Source organism: Anastrepha obliqua, chromosome 3, assembly GCF_027943255.1.
Source record: "Anastrepha obliqua isolate idAnaObli1 chromosome 3, idAnaObli1_1.0, whole genome shotgun sequence".
Lineage (NCBI taxonomy): Eukaryota > Metazoa > Arthropoda > Insecta > Diptera > Tephritidae > Anastrepha > Anastrepha obliqua.
The window spans coordinates 13,532,576-13,557,485 of NC_072894.1; the positions used below are offsets into that span (position 1 = coordinate 13,532,576).

The 24,910-nt window shown below is 35.0% G+C and overlaps 1 protein-coding gene across 1 annotated transcript in view; it reads left to right on the forward strand.

The window, feature by feature from the left end:
• Nucleotides 1–24,910, forward strand: part of LOC129240071 (motile sperm domain-containing protein 2-like) — a 49,193-nt gene that overhangs the window by 23,574 nt on the left and 709 nt on the right. The window contains exons 2-6 of the mRNA XM_054875541.1: nt 1,169–1,657; nt 1,733–1,983; nt 17,993–18,077; nt 20,928–21,037; nt 21,125–21,499. Of these exons, the coding sequence (XP_054731516.1) occupies nt 1,169–1,657; nt 1,733–1,983; nt 17,993–18,077; nt 20,928–21,037; nt 21,125–21,499 (1,310 nt within the window). The remainder of the gene's footprint in view (nt 1–1,168; nt 1,658–1,732; nt 1,984–17,992; nt 18,078–20,927; nt 21,038–21,124; nt 21,500–24,910) is intronic.

A 24,910-nucleotide genomic window follows, 5' to 3' on the forward strand; every position in this document is an offset into this window, starting at 1 on the left:
GTGGGCCACTTTATACGAATCTCAGAGACAAACCTAGATTTTCAAAATATCAAAGAGGGCTTAGAAGGGAGCCCATTCCAAAAATATCTCATGATGCTATCTCTATAATCTGAAATTTTACCCATAAACAGTAATGTTGCACATTTAAACCGGAATATTTCGAAAGCCTGTCATGATGGAGCGATGCCGAGTTCAGTTTCAAATTAGTTCATCAAAAACCTTTGGAAAAGTGTTCTCTGCTTTTTGGTTCAGCTTGTTTAAAAAAAACACACGGCCTTCAGCGAAAACGAATGGCGCCTGCATAAGTCGTTTTTAACCCCGAGCTTCTGCATGTATTTTCATACATATGTAAGTATTAGGCCGGGCCGATTTGTGGGGAGGCAAAAAAATCGCCCATTGCTCTGTGAAAATCATATTCTAGGGATCAAAATAAGAAACTTTGCCAAAGGAACCATACCTCTAAAACGAATTCTGATGTCCCCCAATTTGGGTCGAACTTTTTAGTTTCTTTTCTCATGTAAAGGCCAAAAATGGTGATATTTTGAAATGATTGTATGGGGAACCCTCCCGGGGAGTTCCAGGGGGTGTGCCACTGGCATGGGTGGATCGGCCGTCCAAAGTTAGTGGGGGTCGGTCATACATTTGGACTCGATTGGAGCGCTCTAAATGGATCAAAGTGGGATTTTTCGTTCGACCCAAATTGGGGGACATCAGAATTCGTTTTAGAGGTATGGTTCCTTCGGCAAAGTTTCTTATTTTGTTCCGTAGAATACGATTTTCACAGAGCAATGAGCGATTTTTAAATCGACCCGCCCTAGTAAGTATACATTTGGTGTCTGGGCGAGCCCCTCCTCCAATTTGTGGTGTGCGTCTTGAGATTTTGCCACAAATTAAAGTACCTACAGTTCTTCACGCCCACTCCGAACGGCAAATGGTTTTTTATGAGAAATTTTTTCATGGCAGAAATACACTGGAAGATTTGTCATGGGCTGTCGAGGGGCGATCGCTAATAGAAAAACTTTGTATTTCTTGGTGTTTCATGCCCGAAGTTTCGAACCCGAGTACTACCGGGCAACCCATTTGGCTATGGTGACGAGTTTTCATACATCTAATTTTTAATTTTTTACATCAAAAACAAAATGTTGAAATCACTTTTTCTTCGTTTCAGTGCCTTTTCATCCGGTCGATCTCGACCGAATTCGCAAATCAGATATTTGGTGTACGCGCTTTCTCGAAGTGTCCGATTTGGATATGCAAATCTCCTTAGGCAAACTCTGGGACACTTGTATATGGCGGCAGGAGTATGGAACGAATGATTTGAACGAAAATAATTTGGTCAAGGAATACCTACACGATGGCGTCGTATTTGCGCGCAACAAAGATTTGGATGGAAAAACGTTGCTTATCTTTCGAACAAAGCTGCATGTTAAGGGCGCAAAGAATATGGATGAAGTGATTCGCGTGGTGGTCTATTGGATCGAGCGCATACATCGCGAAACGAATATGGATCAAATGACGATTTTTTTCGATATGGCTGGCACAGGTGTGGCCGGCATGGATGTAGACTTTGTGAAACGAATTATAGAGACATTCAAACTTTACTATCCCAATGCGCTGAATTATATACTCATTTTCGAAATGGCCTGGATGCTGAACGGTGAGTACATATATTTATTATCCCTTTATCCCTTTCATTTTAAACGACAGTGTTATATGAATCTTATTCTTCCAGCTGCATTTAAAATGATAAAGGGTTTTCTACCAGCCAAGGCATTGGAAATACTCAAAATGATATCGAAGAAAGATATTAATCAGTACATCGATAAAAATAATTCTCTCGCCAGCTGGGGTGGCAATGACCTATACGAATTCCAGTTTGTGCCGGAAAAATTGCAAAGACCGACTACACTGACTGTGATAGTTAATGGAGGCGCGTCAGCAGCACCAAGTTCACCAGACACACAGAACGGAAATGAAAAGAAGGTGAGTGGAGGGTTTTTAATTAATAATATTTATGTACGTATGTATGTATGAAAATACGATTGTAAATGGGACCAAGCCAATAAAATTAATATAGCTACATGCAGGGCCCATTAGGCACTTTCATTCGTGGTCATGTACGTATGTATGTATATAAATATATTTTTATTTATGTAGGTATATAATAAAGCGAGCAGTGTAGAAAAAGGAGGCATACTTTTAGGAACTAAATATTTCGTAGTTTACTTCTTTGCTGGCTTGCTTTTACGGCAGGTGTGAACCGGCAAATGAATTATTGAACAACCTGTAGGAAAAGAAATGCATACCTATTTTTTTATAACCTAAAAACTAACGATAGAAGCGATGTACATACTTACTTCATCTTCCCGCTATTGGAAATACGGTTGAGTGTAGAAAAGACTTGTGCAAAATTTATAATTTTTAATTTTCTTCCTTCTCTTCTTATTCTTGATTGGGGCGATAGCCGCTTACGCGATTTAGGCCGAGTTCAACACAGAGCGCCAGTCGTTTCAGTCTCGTGCTAGCCGGCGCCAATTGGACACACCAAGTGAAGCCAAGTCCTTCTCCACCTGATCTTTCCAACGTAGAGGAGGCCTTCCTCTTCCTCTACTACCACCAGGTGGTACCGCATCGAATACTTTCAGAGCCGGAGCGTTTGAATACATTCGGACGGCATGACCCGACTATGACTGTAAAATTAAAAAGCTATAAGGTCAATAATAGGCCTCTTCTTTTCGCCAAGCGTTAGCAAGTGACTGCTATAAATAAATATATCTTGGCAGGGCTGGAATAGAACTGCTTAAAATTACATTTGTTTGTAAAATAGTGAGTTATAGCAGTTTTATGAGGTATACTAACTGTCATCGCTAGCGGCGAATCTTGCTCGATAACTTTGTTGTTGCTTTGGCATGCAAATTTTGCGTCGAGTGAGCCGAACAGTGAGATAGCGAGCAGAGAAATGGCGAAGGGAATAGGCCTTATATTATGTGTGAAGCCCATGATGGAAATGCTAATAATATGGCGCCTATCGTGGTACCGTTACTTTGCTCTCAGCGAATTTGACAATGATTTACGTCCTATTAGCATCAGTATGACCAGATTACCATTTTCGTAACTTGATTTAACTTTTTTTTTTTGTTACTTAGTTTCGGAGTTTTAGTTCTTTCTTCATAACATTTTTCTAGTCTGCTCTAATTAAAATGCAATGTTTATAATTCTGTAAAATATGTATATATTTTTTTAAATTAGTTCAATAATTCACTCAGTTTTATTAAGCCTTACTTTTTTTTAACATCTGATCGCATTGCCCGCGATTGCAGTTGTTGTTGGTGTTCTTCTGCTTTCAGCAGTCAAATCTCTCTCTCGCTACTGCCCAGTTTTGGATATAAAAAAGCACTAAAATGCCCATTTAAAGAAAGTAAAACACCAAATTTTTATCGAATAACTTAAAGAACTTTGTATGCGTGACAAATTCTCTTTAAAATGTGCGTTTTTTTAAATAAATGTGTTAGGGTTATGTACAATTCAATTTATGAGTTCTTAGTTAATAGAACGACTTATTTGCTAAATTTGAGGTTATGTAACTAGATAAAGTACTCTTTTTGTAAAAACGTGGTTCTGGTTTCGTCAGTATTTTCTGGTATTTTATTGCTTATTTTTACTATAAATACACCTCTTGATGCCCTATGTCCCACTAAGGATTGAGGACCAGAAGAAACCATTAAACCACTATAGTTTTAATTCGCATTCAGTAAATTCAAACGCTTTTTAAAATGTGTAAAAAATTTTTCAATGTTAAGAAGAGTTGAGAGAAGAAGATTCAATATTTTTGCATAACCTTAAAAGGAGCAAAAAATTATATTTACACTTTCAAAATATCAAATTTTATACAACAACAAATTTTCATTAACACTAAAATCTTCTCAGAGTGACCTTTTTTAACATTATTTTGCTTAATACAATAATATTTTTTTTTTAACTTCTAGTTTCGGTCGCTTTAAACTAAATTTATCGCGAAGAGCAAATGGTTGGCAACACTGCACAATTCGGCCAATGTGAAAGAGTGCGTGACCTCTCTGATGGGCGCATTCTTGTTTGAAGCCCATGTCTGGTGAAATTCGCTAGAAAAGAATTCGCGGATTAATCAGCTGAAGAGAATAAAACCAGTTACTCTTCCCACCATCCCTACTTTACCGCTTAACACAATGCTATAAATGTTGTACCTGAACACATTGCAGTAAAGTTTACACTGTCTTGCTGCGATTTTTTTAAAAGGCGTGGTTCATAAGTAGGTGGAGGAGCCTTCTTCAAATAAACAGTTAATGGGCTTCTGAAAAGTGTAACACACTTCAAAGGGAAAACAATTATACCTGATATTCTTTCGGAAATAAAAATTCTACGCTCACTGATATAGTACGTGATAGTTAGTCGGAAAAGGTCTCATTTCCCCCGGTTTCAAATAGGTTTGGTATAAGGGCATAGGGACATAGCAGTGCTCCAGACAGCTAAGCGAGTGCTGGGAATGGTATGGTTCTTAACCGTACACTATCGGATAGAAATCCATGGGGGAAGCTCAACGTACGAGCCTCTGTTGCGATAGCACTTCAATGATATTTAAAAATTTGGGGTCGAATTGTGTGAATCTTAACCGTGTGAAATCATGAGGCTGAATATAATTTGGCGAACTTTTATTAAAATATATTATATTTAAAGTTTTGTAATAATAGTGCTGAGATGTAAAAAAAATGGAATTTTCGGTAACCAATATTACTATGAACTGGATCGTCGTATAACCGAAGGATTTAAAATATAATGGCAGCTAGACAAAATTTAAAACAATTTTATATTTTAAAAAATTCTTTAGAAACATATCGACTTTAATGATTTTCCCAAAAAGATGTCTTTAATATTCTTTGAGTAATCGTGCTTCTCGATTTCAAAAGTGGCAAATAGAGAAATGAGTCGTAGCCAGTTGCATCCTACGCGTCTCTCTTCAAAACAAAATATACATATATAGGGTTTTCCAAGCAGAGGTGTTAATTTGATATTCAAAGAAAAATGCTATTTTTTTAATTTAAATGATCGGATGTTTATTTCATTATAAAGAGGAAGGTATGCCGTTAATAGAGGAAAATAACATCAGGCAAATGACCACCACGACCGCGATTACAGTACAATATTCTTTTCATGAAATTTTCCATAACCGAATTGCAAAGTGGCTGCCTATGTCCTCGATAGCCTCACGAATTCCATCTTTGAGGTCTTGAATCGACTCTGGGCTGTTGGTGTAGACCTTTTCTTTCACGTGGCCCCAAATAAAAAAGTCACAAAGTGTTAAATCACAAGATCTCGGTGGCCAATTGTGGTCACCTCTTCGAGAGATAACATGCGCCGGAAACTTTTCTCGTAAAAGATCAATGGTTTCGTTGCTTGTGTGGCACGTAGCGCCGCCTTGTTGAAAATAAACGTTGTCCAGATCAATACCATCCAATTCCGGCCATAAAAAATCGTTAATCATCTCCCGATAGCACAATCCATTCACGTGTAACACCTGTTATTGGAAAACCCTTATATAATTGACGTTTATTTAAGAGTTGAAAAAGGCTAATTCGATTATTTTCTAAAAAAAAAAAAACTCAGAACAAAATACGGTACTTTCACATTAAACCGTACTCCGAGGGGCCGAGAAAATTGTTCATTTTAAGAGACTTTCACTTAAAGCGAATGTATTCAAAAAACAACGTATTGAGAAAACAGGTAAATGGATTAGGATTGAAAAAGTGCTGCAATTTATATATGTATATTTCAATTTCAGCCAGCTGGTCCAATATTCTGAACATACCTCATATATGTATGCATAGGCATACAAATTGAATATAAGAAGCTTTTTCATGGCAGAATTGTGCTCTGCGATTTGTCATTGCCGCCGAGGGACGGCCACTATTAGAAAAAAACATTATCTATAATTTGTTGTTTCATATTCATGACACTGGACTACTCTGAGCCATCGTTGTTTCTTGACTTTTCCTACGTGGATATTTATTCGCTTACACCGGTCGCGCCTAAAAGCTATCAACGCAAAGCGTTAAAGGGAAACTACTGAAATGTGCGACGTATTGACAATAAACAAAAAACACTTCGCCCGAACTACAACTCACATTTACAAAACAAGAAAGGAAAACTACATAAATATTTTTTATGGGTGTGTGTGCGCGTGTGTGTATATTGGAATGCTCGTTTCAACGTCAAATAAGCGTGTGCTATTGCTTGTTGTTGGTTTAGCCCCCGTATGGAGCGCAAAGGTGAATGAATATAAATAGATGATCGGTTACTAAGCTATTAACTTCAAAATAACCATTTCGAAGAGGATGGATAAAGCGAATGACATCAGCAACCAGACACGCTTAACTTACACACGCTGCTTAGCTATTAAAGGCAGCATAAACTAAATTCTCTATTATTGTTTTTATTGTTGGCGCATTAGTTTAACTGTTTTTAACACGAACGATGGAGTCCTTTTCAAATGGATTTTTATCATTGAAATACGAGTATACAACATTTAATAGAATTAAGTTGAGGTAAAAATTAAGAAACGTAACTGACCTAATGTGCGTGTGCCAGGCATACAGGTAGCAGGTACTGAGCTCCATCGTCACAGTGAGTATGTAGTTGATGGTTTGATGGTTTCAATGATTACTTCCATGCAATGCACAAATTCCAGGAACTTCCATCAGAAAGAAGAAAAAATCCACCAGAAGGAAAAAGGAGAAAAAAAGGAAATCAAAAGAAAAGAAAAAAAAAAAAAATCAGTTGCTCTAGTAACCTCACCTTATACCCGATTTACACACAGAGATATCTGGCAGGGAGGTACTGGAAATTCTTTTTTGATAGGCCTCTCTATACGCCACTTCTCTAAATCGGGACTTGTGTCAAAGGGGAACGCCACTGTGAAAATTCAAAAAAATCTTTTTTTTTTCTGCATAAATTGTTAGTATAACTAGTCAAGAAAATGTGGTAAAAATTTTAAAACGAGATTCGCTTTATTCCCAATTCTATGTGCACTTAAGTGAACGCCCGTCGGTTCGGCCCCGTAGCGCTTACGATACGATGCTTTATTTCAAACGCGTTTTTCTCGAAACGACTTTTTTTGATACGGTGGCAACGATTTCTCGAAAACTAACGAACCGATTTTAATTTTCTTTTTTTCAAAATTTTTGTTAAGAGCGGATGAGTGTGCAAGGAAAGCTTCTGAACTTGACCTTCAGCGAGTGGTAGAGGACATAAACATTCCTCTAAACGATCTGTTCACTGCCATTGACTTGAGCGTAAACGCTGAAACCAATAGGAGGTGGTCTCTGACTACCAACTGCAGGGTCTCCAAAGCGCTCTGGCCAAAACTAAATCTTAAAAATGTATGCCTGGATTCAACAGATCAACTACCAGCGTCCTCACAAGTGTTATAAGGGGTCACTGCACTATTGGCACCCTAGCTAGTGGAATGGGTGTGCCTCACCATGACTTCTGGAGGAGCTGTGGAAATTAAGAAGAAATTGAGTCGGTACAACACTTCCTCTGTGAATGTCCTGCACTTCAAAGAAGCCGTGCCAAAAATCTTGGCGATTATTTCTTTGCGGACCTGGGAAATTTGCAAAACGTCTCACTGAAGGGAATAGTTACCTTCTTAAGAAGATCTAAGTGGTTTAAGCAAGTTAGTTAGGGGATGGAAATCAAATGCAGGTATCACAATGGAGTGTCTTGTCTTACACAAGCAACCTAACCTAACCTCTTCTGGGTTATTTACTTCATTACTTAAAAAAGAGGTTGTCCGTAAAGTCGGTTTACTGACGATAGTTTAACGTGATAACGTCATAAGAAAATACTGATTGAATGGTTGCATTTTTCAAAAGAAAATTTTAATTTTATTTGTTTGATAGATATTTTGTATGGATATAGAGAATGAGGTAACATTAACATAACATAATATACTTTAACATAACATAACATAACATAACATAACATAACATAACATAACATAACATAACATAACATAACATAACATAACATAACATAACATAACATAACATAACATAACATAACATAACATAACATAACATAATATAACATAACATAACATAACATAACATAACATAATATAACATAACATAACATAACATAACATAACATAACATAACATAACATAACATAACATAACATAACATAACATAACATAACATAACATAACATAACATAACATAACATAACATAACATAACATAACATAACATAACATAACATAACATAACATAACATAACATAACATAACATAACATAACATAACATAACATAACATAACATAACATAACATAACATAACATAACATAACATAACATAACATAACATAACATAACATAACATAACATAACATAACATAACATAACATAACATAACATAACATAACATAACATAACATAACATAACATAACATAACATAACATAACATAACATAACATAACATAACATAACATAACATAACATAACATAACATAACATAACATAACATAACATAACATAACATAACATAACATAACATAACATAACATAACATAACATAACATAACATAACATAACATAACATAACATAACATAACATAACATAACATAACGTAACATAACATAACATAACATAACATAACATAACATAACATAACATAAAATAACATAACATAACATAACAGAACAGAAGATAACATAACATAACATAACATAACATATCATAACATAACATAACATGCTGTTCAAGCAAGGTAACGACGCATGAGCAAGATAACGACGCATTTTTTGGTGCGTGCAGCCGGCTACATAGAATTATAAGACGTTATCACGTCAAAAAATAATAATAACATTAAAACAACAGGTATTATTAACAAAATTGGTTTTATTTTAAATTCTTCAAGTAAATCAAATTAATAATAATCCATAAGAAGGCATATGCAAATACAAATACGTGAATTTATATATGTAATATACATATGCGCATATACATACATATAATATATAATATACGCTCACTTAAGTAGGAGAGAGCAAGATGTCGAACGTTGCCGTTCGTTTGCTTTGTTCGTTCCGCGCTTTCGCTTGCAGTTCATTCAAGGTAACCGCAATGAGCAAGGTAACGACAAATGAGCAAGGTAACACTAATGAGCAAGGTAACGACAAATGAGCAAGGTAACACTAATGAGCAAGGTAACGACACATTTTTTCGTGCGTGCAGCCTGTTAAATCGAATTATAAGACGTTATCACGTCAAAACGTTAATTCATTGTAATCATGCCAAGATTTGTTTAGGGGCAAGGCTTTGTTTCATGTCACAACTATTGGTGTAGCACTAATTATGTATACTTGCAGTTTCTCTATATATGCACTTACATGCATATATATGTACGTACATATGTGCACATGCGTCAATGAATATGATTATTTTGAATCATTGCATGCAGAAATAAATAAGAGGAAATTAATTTCGAAATTTCATAAAATTGTGCTTATGTATGTACATACATATGTGCCCATGTATGTGTATGTGTTACACGGTCAAGCATGTAAATGATATGCAAACCCATTTATATGCATGTCATAAACATATGTACACATGCATACATATCATATTTGATACTCGCCATAAACATTATCCAGTTCTAACTTCCATTCGAATCAATTGTGTTGAAGTCGAGTCGCCTAGCAGTTGACAAACAGCAGATAATACGCCTGTTAATAAAATTAAACATATGTATGTACATAAGTAATTCAGCGCTCCACTTGAATGCATGTACGTAGCTATTTTACTCATTCTCTGTTTTGTACACAACTTTATCACCTATTATCCCGTCCACTAACTGTTGCAAAATGTAAACTAAACAGCTGGAAACCATTCATATGTACACACATGCATACATACATACATACATACATACACACATATATGCACTGCCCGAGTCGCACTGTATGTAGTGAACACATCCAAGTGTATAGCGCGCCAATTTCTGGCCCTCTTAAGTTTATTGGAAACGATGGAACGGCATGTATGCCAGTGCGTATGCCTTTTTCTGTGCTTGCTTACTTATTTATGTAAGGAATTTTCTGAGCTTTTCACTCTATGCGAGTCTTTAATATTTTGTTTTTATATCTTTTGATCGCCGTTTGTGTTAAATTGCGTTGAATTTCTGGTTTTGTGGCTTATATGTATATGTGTATACCCAGCCGTAAATTATGCTGTGCAAGCCAAGCGCAAAACTATACGAAATCATTTTGAAGTCGCAATCGGTAAGTGACTATACATAACTCATATAAAGTAACGCGCTCTCTCTCTAACTAACACATGGGCTGAAAAGTCCCGTTTTTTTATGTTCGCAATTAGCTTTGTTCATCAACGTAGTTTCCATCAAGAACAACGCAATCGTTCCAGCACCGCTCTAACATTTCAATACCACTTTTGTAGAACTATTTATCTTTTGCCACAAAATAGTTCAAAATAGGTTCACGGATAACCTTTTCATTCGAGCGGAATTTCTTACCAGCGAGCATTTTTTAGATCTGCTAACAGCCAGTAGTCGCTGGGAGCCACATCTGGCGAATACGATGGATGTGGGAGGAATTCGAGGTACAATTAATGTAGTTTTGCCATTGTTTTGATTGGCTTGAATACGGTGCGTTGTCTTAAAAGTGAGCAAACGCGGCACCCACTTTGAGCAGAGCTTTCGCATAGTTAAATGCTTCTACAATATAAAGCCAAAACGTTATTTTGATATCTTTACGATGTCAGCTAACTCCCATTTTGTGGATTTTTTGATGTTTTCTCATTTGGACGTCTACTGCGTTGTGTATCATCGGTGTTTCTACGGTTTTCTACCATCGTTTTACTGTTGTTTCTGATGGAGCGGAGTTCCCATAACACTTTTCCAGCCATTGCTTCGCTTGAATGGTATTTTTCCCCATCTTAAAATGTCTGGTTTTGAGATAAAATATATTTTTAAGTGCTGAAAAAAATATAGATTAACTCGACATACCTTTAATATGCAAAATAGTTATATGTAACAACTGGAATAGATAATATCTCAACTCTTCCGCGGCATCGAGCAAGGATCTGTGCACCTTGCAAGTCGATCTTGTGGCTCTTATCATATATAAAGTAATATAACGGGCCGTGCTCTGTTAAATTCGAGCTCTTACAGATTTTCCGAAAATTCTAGAATAACAGTTTACCCCTTGAATGTTTAATGAACGCTGTTAACTGCGCCTCTGCATGTCATATAGAATAAAGCGAGGTTATTACCACAAATTTGGTTCTTTCAAAATGCTTGTAATTGCATAAATTTGAATGACTCGTAAAAGAATTTTTTGCACTTTTTTGTGACAAAATTTTGTTAATTGGCAATTTTTAACAAGAATATATCGTCCCCTTAGTATTAAAATAACCTATACATTTTTTGATGTTTTGAGAAAATGAATTTCAAACTTTTTGTCGAAAGTAGCTCTCACTCAAATCTCGTTATGTCTGTAAATATTTATTATTTTTTGACTGACGTTTTGACCCACTTTGTGGAACTAGAATTTGACAAAATTTTTACCACATATAAAATCGACGATGGAGAATCCAAAAATTCAAAAAAAAAAATAATAGCCTATGAGCACATAGGCTATTGTTATACTAAGGGGACGATATGTAAATAATAGATTTTCACGTCAACTGTCAAAACTGTTCTACAAAGAACAATATACACATTTGTGCATACATAGAAGTATATATATTACATATATAGATTAGGGCGTGTCGATTTAAAAATCGCTCATTGCTCTGTGAAAATCGTATTCTAGGGATCGAAATAAGAAACTTTGCCGAAGGAACCATACCTCTAAAACGAATTCTGATGTCCCCCAATTTCAAAATATCACCATTTTTGGCCTTTACATGAAAAAATCAGCTAAATTGCTATGTTTTTTCTTTATTTTTATTTATTTATAATAATATTTATTATTTATTTATAATAATATCTATTTTTTCTCTTAAGAAATTTATTTAGTCAGAACATATGTAAATGAAAAAATTAATTTGAGTGAGTTATAGAAAAGAAACTAAAAAGTTCGACCCAAATTGGGGGACATCAGAATTCGTTTTAGAGGTATGGTTCCTTCGGCAAAGTTTCTTATTTTGATCCCTAGAATATGATTTTCACAGAGCAATGGGCGATTTTTTTGCCTCCCCACAAATCGACCCGGCCTAATATAGATATATACATATAATTGGCGCGAACACCCTTTTTTGGGTGTTTGGCCGAGCTCCTCCTCCTATTTGTGGTGTGCGTCTTGATGTTGTTCCACAAATGGAGGGACCTACAGTTTCAAGCCGACTCCGAACGACAGATATTTTTATGAGGAGCTTTTTCATGGCAGAAATACACTCGGAGGTTTGCCATTGCCTGCCAAGGGGCGACCGCTATTCGAAAAATGTTTTTCTTAATTTTGGTGTTTCACCGAGATTCGAACCTACGTTCTCTCTGCGAATTCCGAATGGTAGTCACGCATCAACCCAATCGGCTAAGGCGGCCGAAATATTGAAATAAATTTAACAGTAACAATACGAACTACTCATAATCCGAGTCACTAGTTTCTCTGTTGGGTTATGCTGCTTCTGTGCGTGCATACATATGTATATATTGATATATGAAATTTCTATCACTATTGTTGTTGCAATAATTCCACTAAAGTGTTGCAGTGTTGGTGTTACTAGTGCTGCCTGAGCTATTGTTATTGTTGTTTTGGCATTTGTAGCTTCTTGTCTCTTGTTTTATTTCTTTCGACGCTGTGTGTAGTCATTGTATACATTTTGTATGTATGTATATGTGTACTCGTATTAGGTGCTCACTTTGTTGGCCACTGGCGACTTCACTGCCGCCGCTTTGAATGTCGATTGTCGATTGTCGTTTTCAGTTGATTTTCGGTTGCCGCGTTGTTCCATTAGTTGTTTGTGATTTACTCGTACATATCTACATGCATATGTTGATAAATAGGGAACATTTTTTTTAATTTACTTGTATAAATCATTTCGGACTAATTTTTGTGTTTATCAATTAAAATAGTAGTGTGTTTAACAAATGGGCTCATCAGTGAATGCTTACAGAAAATGATATAAAAAATATTTTCAATAAGAGAACAAAAGAACATATGAATCAATAGCTCCTTCGTAACGCGGTCGACGATTTATTTTCAATTGATGAAAAGCTCCCCTTTAATCGTAATTTTTTTGATTAAGTTATAAACAAAGTGTTCATCAACATTTATATGTGTGTATGTACGTACATACACATATGTTTTCTCCGTATAAATACAAAAACAAAGATATACCTTTCTGGGAGCACAAGTAATTCTTGCATTCAACCAACTGTTGTGCGAAAAAGCCAAATACACTGAATCGCTGACTAGAATACAAGAGCGTGGAGAGCGAAGCATCATTTAAAGCATTAATATTCTACACAAGATGCCCAGGGTATGTGATCATGGCTTTGCTCCAAAGCAAAAATCTTTAGAATATTAATAAGTAAGGCTTTAATTTACAATTGCTGACCTTGAATGTGCAGGCAAAATTCTTTGTATGTACATCCATACACATAAATACATTTTATCATGAAACCATACCTACACTCGTGTTTATTAAGACTTATTTATGCGGAAATATATTTGCAGGTAGAGATATAGGCACATGATTTAAATAAATTCTGTTATTCATTATTAAAACTAAGTATTGTATGCACACATATGGATTTCAATGAAGTTTGCATTAGATAAACACATTTTTGATTATTACTTAAAAAGTGTATTATTTTAAATTAAAAAATTATTCTTAACTTTTTACATGGTAACTAAAACATTATAAACATTGGCATAAATGTTTGTAAGTAACTTTCTTAGACATTATAAGAAAACATTTCATGGTAACAATGCAAAGCCAACCCGTAATTTGTTTTAATAATAGCGCAAATTTTATCAAAAAAACTTGATTGAGTGCGCTGAATTTTAACCAACAGTTCTTAAAAACCAAAATGAATTAATTCAATTGCATTTTCCCTTGGCACTGAATTTCAAACATCTGGCATTACACTGCGGTTTCGAAGTGCGAACAGCTGGTACTTATCCACCACCGACCATTAAGATGAAAACTATTAAAGTGAATCTTTTTTTTCTGCAAGGATTTGTATGTAGCTTTTAGTATATTTTTGCAATTTGTTGACCAAAATTATTCTATGCCAAATTGTTTGTAATAAAAAGTTAAAATAAGCTCACGACAATCAAAATCTTTCACCAAGTTAAGAAAAGCAAAGGTTAAGAAACAAATTGCATTTAGTTGCGTTTGCGTTGCTGATTTCAAAGTCTTGTCCAGAGGATTTACTAAAGAACGGTAAATTTATTATTGCTGTATTTTTTAACTATGCAAATTTGAAGCAATTAAATTAATGCTTAAAACCATTATAATGCATATATTTGTGTGTAATTTCGGCTTTAAATATGTTAGTTTGTATAATTGTTGGAAAATAAATTAGAGCAAGGCTCGCCGAAAATTTAATGAGGTGACCATATGCAGATGTGTCAGTGAATTTAAAAGTAAACACAACTCCTTGGCTATTAACTAACTGAACATTGCCATTGAAAAGACGTTTAAATATGATACTTCCTTATTGTAGAGCATTCAGCAGTTTCCGAAAATTTCAATTTTTTTTTTGTAAAATTTACTAAAATGAAATAAATAATACAGCATTTAGCGCACCACGCAAAATCAAAATTTAATAAGCACAGGAAATTAAAAAACAAAATTAATAAGTTACGAGAGCTAAAGTCAGCTATTAGAATAATGATTTCCCTTAAACGTTTGGAAATTACGCGCTGTGATATTTCAAATTTAAATTTAACTAATAGCAAAAATAAGGAAAAGAAATATAAAAATATATCATAGAATCAAACCATTGTGACCCTTGTTGGATAATTGGTAGTGAATGAATGGCAACGGTACCAAGGCGAATCTATTAAAGGTGGTATCGGTATTTTTTTTCTTTCGTCGTGTCCATGTGGCTGTCAGCCCAGAGTGAAACAAGACGAATTAATTTTTGTTTTTTTTTACTTTGCCCATTCTTTTCTTTGACAATCAAACGTGCAAAGTATTGTTGTTGGCCTAGTGCCACCACCTTTAACGGTACCAAGTTATTAATTCAATAAAACTAAAAAATCTCATGCAAATTGGCGGTGACGTCCATCACCTCGTATGTGTATTCCATCAGATATGCCAAAAATTATGATTAACGGATGAATTTTTAATAGGCGGATAGTTCAAAGGCGCAAATTTCTATATGCGTGCCAATAAAAGTTTTTACATAGGTACATTGGTATTTTGCACTCGATTGTTGGCTGACTGACTTACTGTATGCTATTCATAGAAATAGTGTACATAAAACATTGCTCGTACATTTTTGGGGGAATTTTCGGATCGATACGTTAACGGAGCCAAGAAAGTCGCCCGACAGATTCAATTCAGAATTTACCTGATCAGTTCTGCAACATAGTTGCGCTGATTTAAATCAGGAAAAAATTCAAAAAAACCAGTAAATCGTAACTTTTTCTTAAACATTAATTTCTGCCATAAAATTTTAGAATAACTTGATTTTCAAAACGTGACACCCTTTATCCCGCTTCTAAATAGAGAACTAAGCATAGCTAATGTTTTCTCGGCAGCGGTGTATATGCTCATACATCATATGGTATATACGAAAGTGTATTTGTTCATACAAGTGCTTCTAACTTAACAAAAATAACAAATGCACTATACCTATTTATATAAGTATATATAAATATATATACAGGGTTGGCCATATTAAACTGACCTATGTGATTATTAAAAAAATATGGAAAAAGAAACATTTTTTTGTGTTTCATTGTGAAAAACATTTAATTTAGTTCAAGGAGATTCGTTTACATCACTTTTTGAATATGATATCGCGCAAGTGGTCGCCCTTAGCTCGTATAGCGTAATGTGCCCGTTTTTCGGCGTTTTCCATAGTTTTGGCCAGCGTCTCGGCCGATATGGCGGCTATTTCCCGTCGGATATTGGCCTTAAGTGCGCCTAGTGTCTTTGGCTTGTTGACGTAAACCTTAGATTTCAAATAGCCCCAAAGAAAAAAGTCCGGTGGTGTCAAATCCGGTGATCGTGGCGGCCAGTCAAAATCGCCGCTTTTTGATATCAAACGGCCAGGGAACAAAGTCTTCAATAAGTTGACGGTGGCTCGTGCTGTGTGTGGTGGTGCGCCATCTTGCTGAAACCAGAAGTGCTCCATACCATTTTCACGAACAATCGGCATCACAAAATCGGTTATCATGGCCCGATAACGCTCTTGATTGACGGTCAATGGTTGGTGTTGACCATTTTCAAAGAAGAACGGCCCAATGACCATATCAGCGCAAATGCCACACCAGACTGTAACTTTTTGGTCGTGGAGAGGTACCTCTTCAATAATTTGAGGGTTTTCAGTGGCGTAGAAACGGCAATTTTGCTTATTTACGGTTCCGTTCAAGGAGAAATGGGCCTCATCACTCATAATGATTTGATGCCAAAAATCCTCATCAGTTTGGGCCATTCGGACGACAAAATTGGCATATTCCAAGCGACGAGGCTTATCGGCCGGCAACAGTTGTTGATTTAGTTGTATTTTGTACGGGAATATCCCCAAATCCAAACGAATGATACGTCGTAGAGTGGTCCGAGGGATGTCCAACTGAGCAGAACGACGATTACCTGACGTTCGCGGCGATGACTCGATACTGGCTCGTACGGCCGCGATATTTTCGTTAGATCGTCTTGGCCGCTTTTTATTTGGACGTCGGGTATTAGCCACAGTGCCGGAAGACAAAAATCTTTTGTGCATTTGCTTGATTGCGTTCTTTGACGGCGCACTTTTCACTTTATTTTTTTTTTTCTCCACGCACGTTGCGTTTTTACAATCGAGAAGGAATTTTGAATGTACAGCTGAACAATTTCAGCGCGTTCTATTGGGGTGTACTGTTTCATGGTATAAATCTCCTTCGACTGACTCTTCCAACGCGGTATGTCATTAGCTGATCTAAAATTACAGTAAAAAGTTATAGGATTACTCAATGGGTCAGTTTAATATGGCCAACCCTGTACATATATATATATATATATGTAATTGACACGTACACCCTTTGTTAGGTGTTTGGCCGACCTCCTCATCCAAGATGTGGGTGCTTCTTCATATTCAATAAATGGGAGGACCTATAATTTTAAACAACCTTCGAATGACGGAGTAGCCTTTTCATGGCACATGCCACTGCCTGCCTGCCGAAGGGGGACCACTATTACACCTTTTCTGTTATTTGATATTTGACTGCTACAGTGAGTTTCGAATTCGAGCCCTTCCAAATTGTGCTAATGCTTAAACACATTCGGCTACGACGGCCGCAAAGCACTATATGTATGTATGTTAGTACCTACCTAAAGCAAAAATAGATAATGTGAGCGTTTAATCGAAATACTCGAGAGCTCTTAAGGCAGAACGAGAAGAGTTCATTGTTCATAATTGAACTAAAAAGACTAGTAAGCATCAAATAAGAAAAACTGAAGGAAAGGCATAAAATTATAGATAAAAACATAAAAGCTTAATACTTTCATGTCCCTCAGCCGCTTTAATCCTTGAATGGCTTCCACATATTTACGCGCACAGTACGTAATTATTCTCTTAAATGTTCCAAATGCAATATGTTAGCATTCTTAGTTCGACAGCAGCCGTGGTGGGTAATTGCAGAGTAATTCAGATACTCAATCAGCCTCCGATCAATTAACAGGAGAACACATTTGTTTTAAAATACATTTGTAGATTTGGTCGCAACTAATTCTAATAACAGTTTCTTTTTTTTTGTAATTTTATACCTATTTTCAGGTGCATTTTGCCAACAATAACCGAATGTACGCGGGATCCGAAATGCCAGAATGCGAGCGCGGTTATCAAACCCTGGACCCAACGAGTAAGTAGCAATTTTAACCAACTCAGCGCACAACACATTCCGGAAGGTTTTAACAGCAGCATATTTACGTGGATATACTGGTGTTCACAATAATAACAAGACTATATACATACATATTGCGAAGTTTTGATTCTTTTTATTTATTTTTTGTATACTAGAACGAAAACCAGATTTAAGGTATCAAACTATGTTGGTTAGAGTGATGATTCATCCAGAATCCAACAAGCGCTTCCGCACCATTTTGTTTTCAAACTATGCACAAATTAAAAAAAAAACAAGTTCAACAATTTTTGATCAAAATATTAAACCTTTTAATTAGAAAACCATAACAATTTTTATATAATAAAGTGCAAGTTTGAAGTAGCTCAAAAATTGCTTTGATTTTTGAAAATTTGACAACTTTTTTTTGTTGGCGGTCTTGTGCATCTTCCCTATATAAGAGAAATTTGGAACAATCCTTAACAAAAAATTTATTAAAATGCCCTATTTTGAGCCACTTTAAGGTGTCACAATATTGTACCAAAATTTAATGGACTATATACATACAATATGTCTAGAATGAGTTTTGAAGAAAAAAAGTCGCTAAAATACATCCAAAGAACTCAGCCGCATTAAAAATTGCAATAACGAACGAATGGCCGAATACCGAACGTATACGACGCAAACAAATTGGTCTATTCCGTGAAAAAGCGCTTGCAAAATGTTATTGAAGTCAACGGTTATCATACAAAATATTAAATTAATCCAAAAATTACGTATTCACATTAAGTATTTAATACAAAAGCCTGTTTTAAAGTTTATAAAAACAATTTATTGACCGTATCAATGTAGTGTTATTTGTTTTTGTTGCTTTAGTTGTTGTTTTTCCGAAGAATTTGCAGTTTTTTTTATTAATTCCCTCTAAAAGCTGTGAATTACAGTAATCATTAATTAGTGCAAAAAAGAAGGCAAAGATATTGTACATAGGAGGGTACTATTTTTTGCTATTGAAGTCGAAAAATTGAATTTTCTTGACATAAGAGATGTGTTCAAAGAATAATGTGAATTTTCATTTTTCTCGAAAAATATTTATTTGTTCATCAATTTCTAATTTACCTCCTTCAAAGTAGTCCCCTCAGTTATAATACCCTTGTGCATCGTTTATTTCCAATCCTCGAAGCAGTTCTCAATGCAAATGTGAATTTCTTGTGAAAGGAAATGCTCAATACAGCTTTGCAAAAGAAATAAAAAAAAGCAACACTGGTTTTTATAAATTGCATAAAAATTGGTATAGAACAAAATCGCCTAAGTCAGCAAAAAATTAAAAATTATCGCGACTTGCAGCCGCTTAAGCATGCAGTTATTTTACTAAAATTTCATGAGCCATTTACTAGATACCCAAAAATTTTCTAAAAATTCAGATGGAAAAGTTTAAAATATAAATAATAATGTGTTGATGTTTTCTAAATTTCTAAAGGGTGTTTTTTTTAGAGGTTAGGTTTTCAAGTTGGCACTACTTTTTTCGTAGATGGTCTTTTTGACAGCTGGGGCATTCCATGAAAGTAGTACCAGTTGGTCCTTCAATTTTCTTTATACTTTGGAATTTTGTTGTGTTTGTGACTCTTTGGAAGCATGCCAAAGGGTTTTGCAAAATTTCAATTATTTTGCAAGTTATAGTTTATTGAATTTTTATGCTAAATTTTTTTCGATAATTTTTATCTTGAAATATATTAGTGACACAAAAAAAAGTTGTTTATAAAAATTATAGGGAAAAAGTTGAATTTTCATAATATATTTTTTAAAAAATAAAAAAAATAATTTTTAGCTAATTTGTTTAAACAATAATTTTTTGTTGTTGTTTTTTTACTCGAAGTACACTGTGGAATTTTATAAAAAAAAAATTTTATCAAAGTTTGAACCCTTCTTAAAAGATACTGCAAATTATAGAGATGGGTTTTTTTTTTGTTCTCGAGAAATAAATTTTTGAATTTTACACTGCATGACTCGGCCTAGTAGCCGCGCGCGGCAGCTCCCGCAGCATGCTTTATTCTTTACTGTATTGGTATGAACAGTATAAAAAAATAAAAAAATTTAACTCGTAAAGCATTGCATATACCTATTTAAAAAAAATCACTTACCATATGCTCGTCAGTTTTACATATTCACGCACACGTACATACCTCAATTTTGAGGATAATAAGCGCAGTTGATTAAGCCATGTCTGTCCGTCCGTGCACGCGATAACTCGAGCAAGGTATCTAGTTTGGTGTTGAAAATGGGTAAAATTGGTCAGCAACCACTTCAACCTGCCAAATTAGTTACCAGCTAAAAAAATAAACATGGCGAAATTATTCTTATCGGCAATGGAAAAAAACGTTTCTCATCTAATAAAAGTTATGAAAAAATTATTTCGTTAAACTTCAGAATTTGGCCAGCAGTTTTCTTTTGTGCTCGAAAAAAAGCTGTTTTTGTTTAATGAAATTTTAGGTAACACAATTAATTTTTCAAAGTAAAGTTTACATGGATTTAGGGAAAATACAAGCCAAAGACAAAACCTTTTGGTGCGCACAAGTTTCTTTTTGGTTCACTGTATGTATTTGTATAAATTCTTCTTACAAAAAATCTCAAAATGAAAGTTTAGAAAAGTTTGTAGCTCTATTTGATTTGAGAAGAACACTAAAATATACACAAATATTTGTACAAGAAGCCGCTTGTTATATATAAATATTTTAAGAAAAAAATTTCTTTAAAAAAAAAGTTACTCCTGCTTAGAACTTCAATCAAAACTTATAAAAATTTTGTCAAAATTGAATACAAAAAATTTAAAATTTCACTGCTAATTAAAATTAAACACAAATTCTCCACAATTAGGCACAATGTTGCGGATTTCACCAAACGATAACATTTACTTCAATCGAGGCGAGAACAGCGAGAGCATAATTGAACTCACTTGCATCGGAAAAGAGGCAATCATCTACAAAGTAAGTCCTTTATAAAGAAAATTAACGTAGAATTAAATGTATGCACCTATGGAAATGGTTCCCATTAACTTAATATCTCTCTTACAGATTCAAACTACAGCGCCGGAAAAATTTAGAGTGCGTCCACGTTGCGGCTATTTGGCGCCATCCGAGACGGTGTCAGTGAGCCTTATGTTGAAACAGGACTATCATTTGGGTGAATCGCCGAAAGATAAATTTCTCGTTATGTGCATGACAGCTCCCGCGGGTATTGATCCATCACAACAGAGCATGAGTGAGACGTGGAAGCTAAAGCCTCCAAATGGCAGTGATGTGGAACAACATCGTCTCACCTGTAATTACAGAGGCAACGCAAGTGGTGCGAGTACACCCGGTCACTGCGTCTGTGGGCAGGGTGGAGCGCGTAGTGGTGGCCCGGACGAAGGGATTGCTTCGGCGAAGAGTGTCAATACTGTTTCGGATGTGAGTAGCAATGCGAATCGAATGCATACCATTTTCATATTTAAATCAGGTTTAGAAATTCTTAAATCCATGTTGAGCTTAGTGAAGTTGAAAATTAACCCATCGTCGGATAGCAAACCTGCGGTTGGGCACACGGTTCTGGCATTTTTTTTTTTTTGTCCTTTTTACCGATCCTTTTTAAAAGCTTATATCCATAATTCGAGAGAAAATTAAATTTTCGGAAGCTAACTGGAAACTCAAGTCATTAGCTATAATAGAAATATGTTGAATGCACGTCCAAAGTCTAGAAATTCTGGCCATAGTTGGGGCATGCTACTTTCAAAACCCCACTGTACTCGTATGAATTAAAAGTATAAGCGAAATTTGCATATACCAGGGAGATGATTTTCTGAAAAAAAGAACAAAAAAAAAAAAAACAATGGCGCCCATTGCTAAGTATAGAATTTCTATACAATTTTAATGAAATTTTGGGTAGATTCATATATCCCCGACCTTTCCACGACAATCGGATCCACGTTACCGAAACGACCCGGATTTATATCCGGCCAAGGACTGCCACTCCAGCAGCGTTCCCCGTATGTAAGTATGGGGAATGTTTATGCTGCTACAACAACAACAACAACAACAACATCCCCGTCAGTGTACTGTATATCACCGGTCATCTTCGTCTGGCTCATCTAAAGATAGGCCCAGGAAACATGCTGTTTCGACAAGTTGGGTCCAGAGGGAGAGGGGTGTTAGATGAGTGGGTTTTAAAGCGCATGTGAAAAGGTGGTTAGTGTCATGCGCGGTGCCTTCACATGCCGGACATAAGTTTGGTATGACGGGTCAATTCTGGTTAAGTACGAGTTTAACCTGCTACAATATCCAGAACGTAACCCGAGCTTAATGTTGTTGTTGGGAAATGCTGCTGAAGTGACAGTCCTTGGCCGGATATAAATCCGGTAACGTAGAACCGACTGTCGTGGGAACGATCCGAGCTTAATTTTCATTCCTGCTTGTTTGGGGTACATATTTACATTAAATTCCGCATTATAATAAATTGTGCTCTTTTTTCTTCGTATTGAAGCAAAAAAAGCTTGGTCTCAGCATTTTAAAATGTTATACAGTAAATGTTATGTCGGCCACCGTAGCCGAATGAGTTGGTGTGTGGATACCATTCAGGAGTGGTGTCTAGGTTCGACCCTCCGTGCATGCAACAACAAAATTATAGAAAAAGTGTTTCTCTAATAGTGGCCGCCCCTGGCAGGCAATGGGAAATCTCCGAGTGTATTTCTGCCATGAGAGAGCTTCTCATAAAAAATATCTGCCGTTCGGAATCGGCTTAAAACTGTAGATCATTCCATTTGTGGAACAAACAACACCAAGACGTAAGCGCCAAATATAACGAGGAGCTCGGGCAAACACCTAACATAAGTGGGCGCACCAATTCTTTATATTTTATGTAATAAACTAATGACACAAAATAGAAATTGTTAAGTCTTACCGGTCAAGTATATAAAAAATACATTGGCTTTAAGGGGTTATATATAGTTAGAAGGCCGAAAAAAGCGAATTTTCCAGATTTTTTTCTGAGAAAACTTTTTTAAATTTATTAATCTAAAAATTTGTACACATATTATGTTATCTTTTAACTGTATTTTAAGACTATCAGTAAAAGTATTTATTTTGAAAGGAGCTACAGCTGATCTCCTCTCAAAAAAGGCGTTTTGCGGTGACCACTATATCTCTGAACTGGATCCTCTGAAATTAAAAAAAACCAAACAGATTTCGTTAAAGTAATGTTAAATCTAGTAAATAATCGAAGGAATAAGTAAAATATTTTTTTTTTTGTTTTTGACAAAATGGCGGTTTCTCAAAAAACAAAATCGATTTTTAACCAAAATTTCGGTCTTAAATTGTTTATAGAAAAAAAAAATATTTATCGGTTAGAAAAAATCTTCGATTAATTACTAAAAAATATATTTCAGAAGCTCGTGTTAAATTTGAGACTAATCGGTTTAGCCGTTTGCGAGTAATGTTAGTCACCGAGTTTGAAAGCACCATTTTGAGAAAAACGCGTTTAAAGTTTGAAAAGCACTGCACTGCCGCTCCGGCCTTGTACTTTCAAGCAAAGGCCTTTTCAAATTTGCGTGCAACTTCGAAAATATTCATCGGAACGATATTTAAGGGGTTATACGCAATTATGACTTTCAAAAAAATCGATTTTTTTTGTATTGCATTTTTGTAATGTCCATATATTCAAAAGTATACGCACGAAATTTGAAGTAGATCTAAGCAATACTTTCGGAGTTATACCTAAATATGTAGAGATGCCTCGGCACGTTTTAAGGTAGGTATTGAAACTTTAAACGTGTTTTTTTCAAAACGGCATTTTTCAAGTCGGTGTACACGATATCTCGAAAACGGCTTGTTTGATCGGTCAACCGTTTTAACTCAATCTTTAAAGATACATTTTCTAGTAATTAATCGTTCCTTTTGTAAATCTGATACTTATTTTCCATTTTATAATCAATTTACGGCCAAATTTTAACGTAAAAATCGAAATCATTTCTTTTAAAAGCTGCCATTTTGTGAAAATTCACTATTTTGATTAGCCGAACGATTAATTACTAGATAATCTAATATATTAACAAAATTTGTTTGGTTTTTTGATTTCAGATAATCCAATCCTGAGTTACGATGTACACCGTAAATCGTCTTTTTTTAAAGGAGGTTCCAGAAATCGCCTGCAGCGCGCTCTATAATCAACATTTTCATAAATAAAAAATTTTGTTACGTTCTTGAAGGATGCTTTTATAACCGAAAAAAATTTTCAAATTAAAATATTCTGAAGTTTCTTCAGGATAAATCCTTGACAACCCGTCTTTTATTTGCTTCATAACTGCGTATAACCCCTTAATTTGGGTATTATTAAATATATGTAAATTGAGAAAAAAAAAATCGATTTTTTTTTTAATTCTATCTGTATATAAAACCTTAAGGGCGTCCTCTAGTTTCTCGTCTGTTTTTTTCGGGTTTTTCAATAATTTTTAACGGGCAAACGATCAAAATAATAAATCTCATTGTGTTCACATAATCTTTAGTAACATTTAAATGAGCTTTACAATTGTTTTGAACACAAAATATATAATAGAATAAAAGTTATAGTTTCCGACAAGAAGACATAAAGTAAAAGAGGTGCTTGACGGTGACCAAGATTGCGGCTGTTTGGCTTATCTGAAATCGAAAAACCAAACGACATTTTAATCTTCATATTTAAGACTAGCGATTGAACTAGAACGAATTCTTAATTACAAAAATTAATTTTTGTATACACTTTTGAAAATTAAATTCTATTTTTTACTTATTTTTTCTTAATTTTTTCGCTCATAGGAAAAAAACTATCGAAGCAATCATGATAATCCTAGT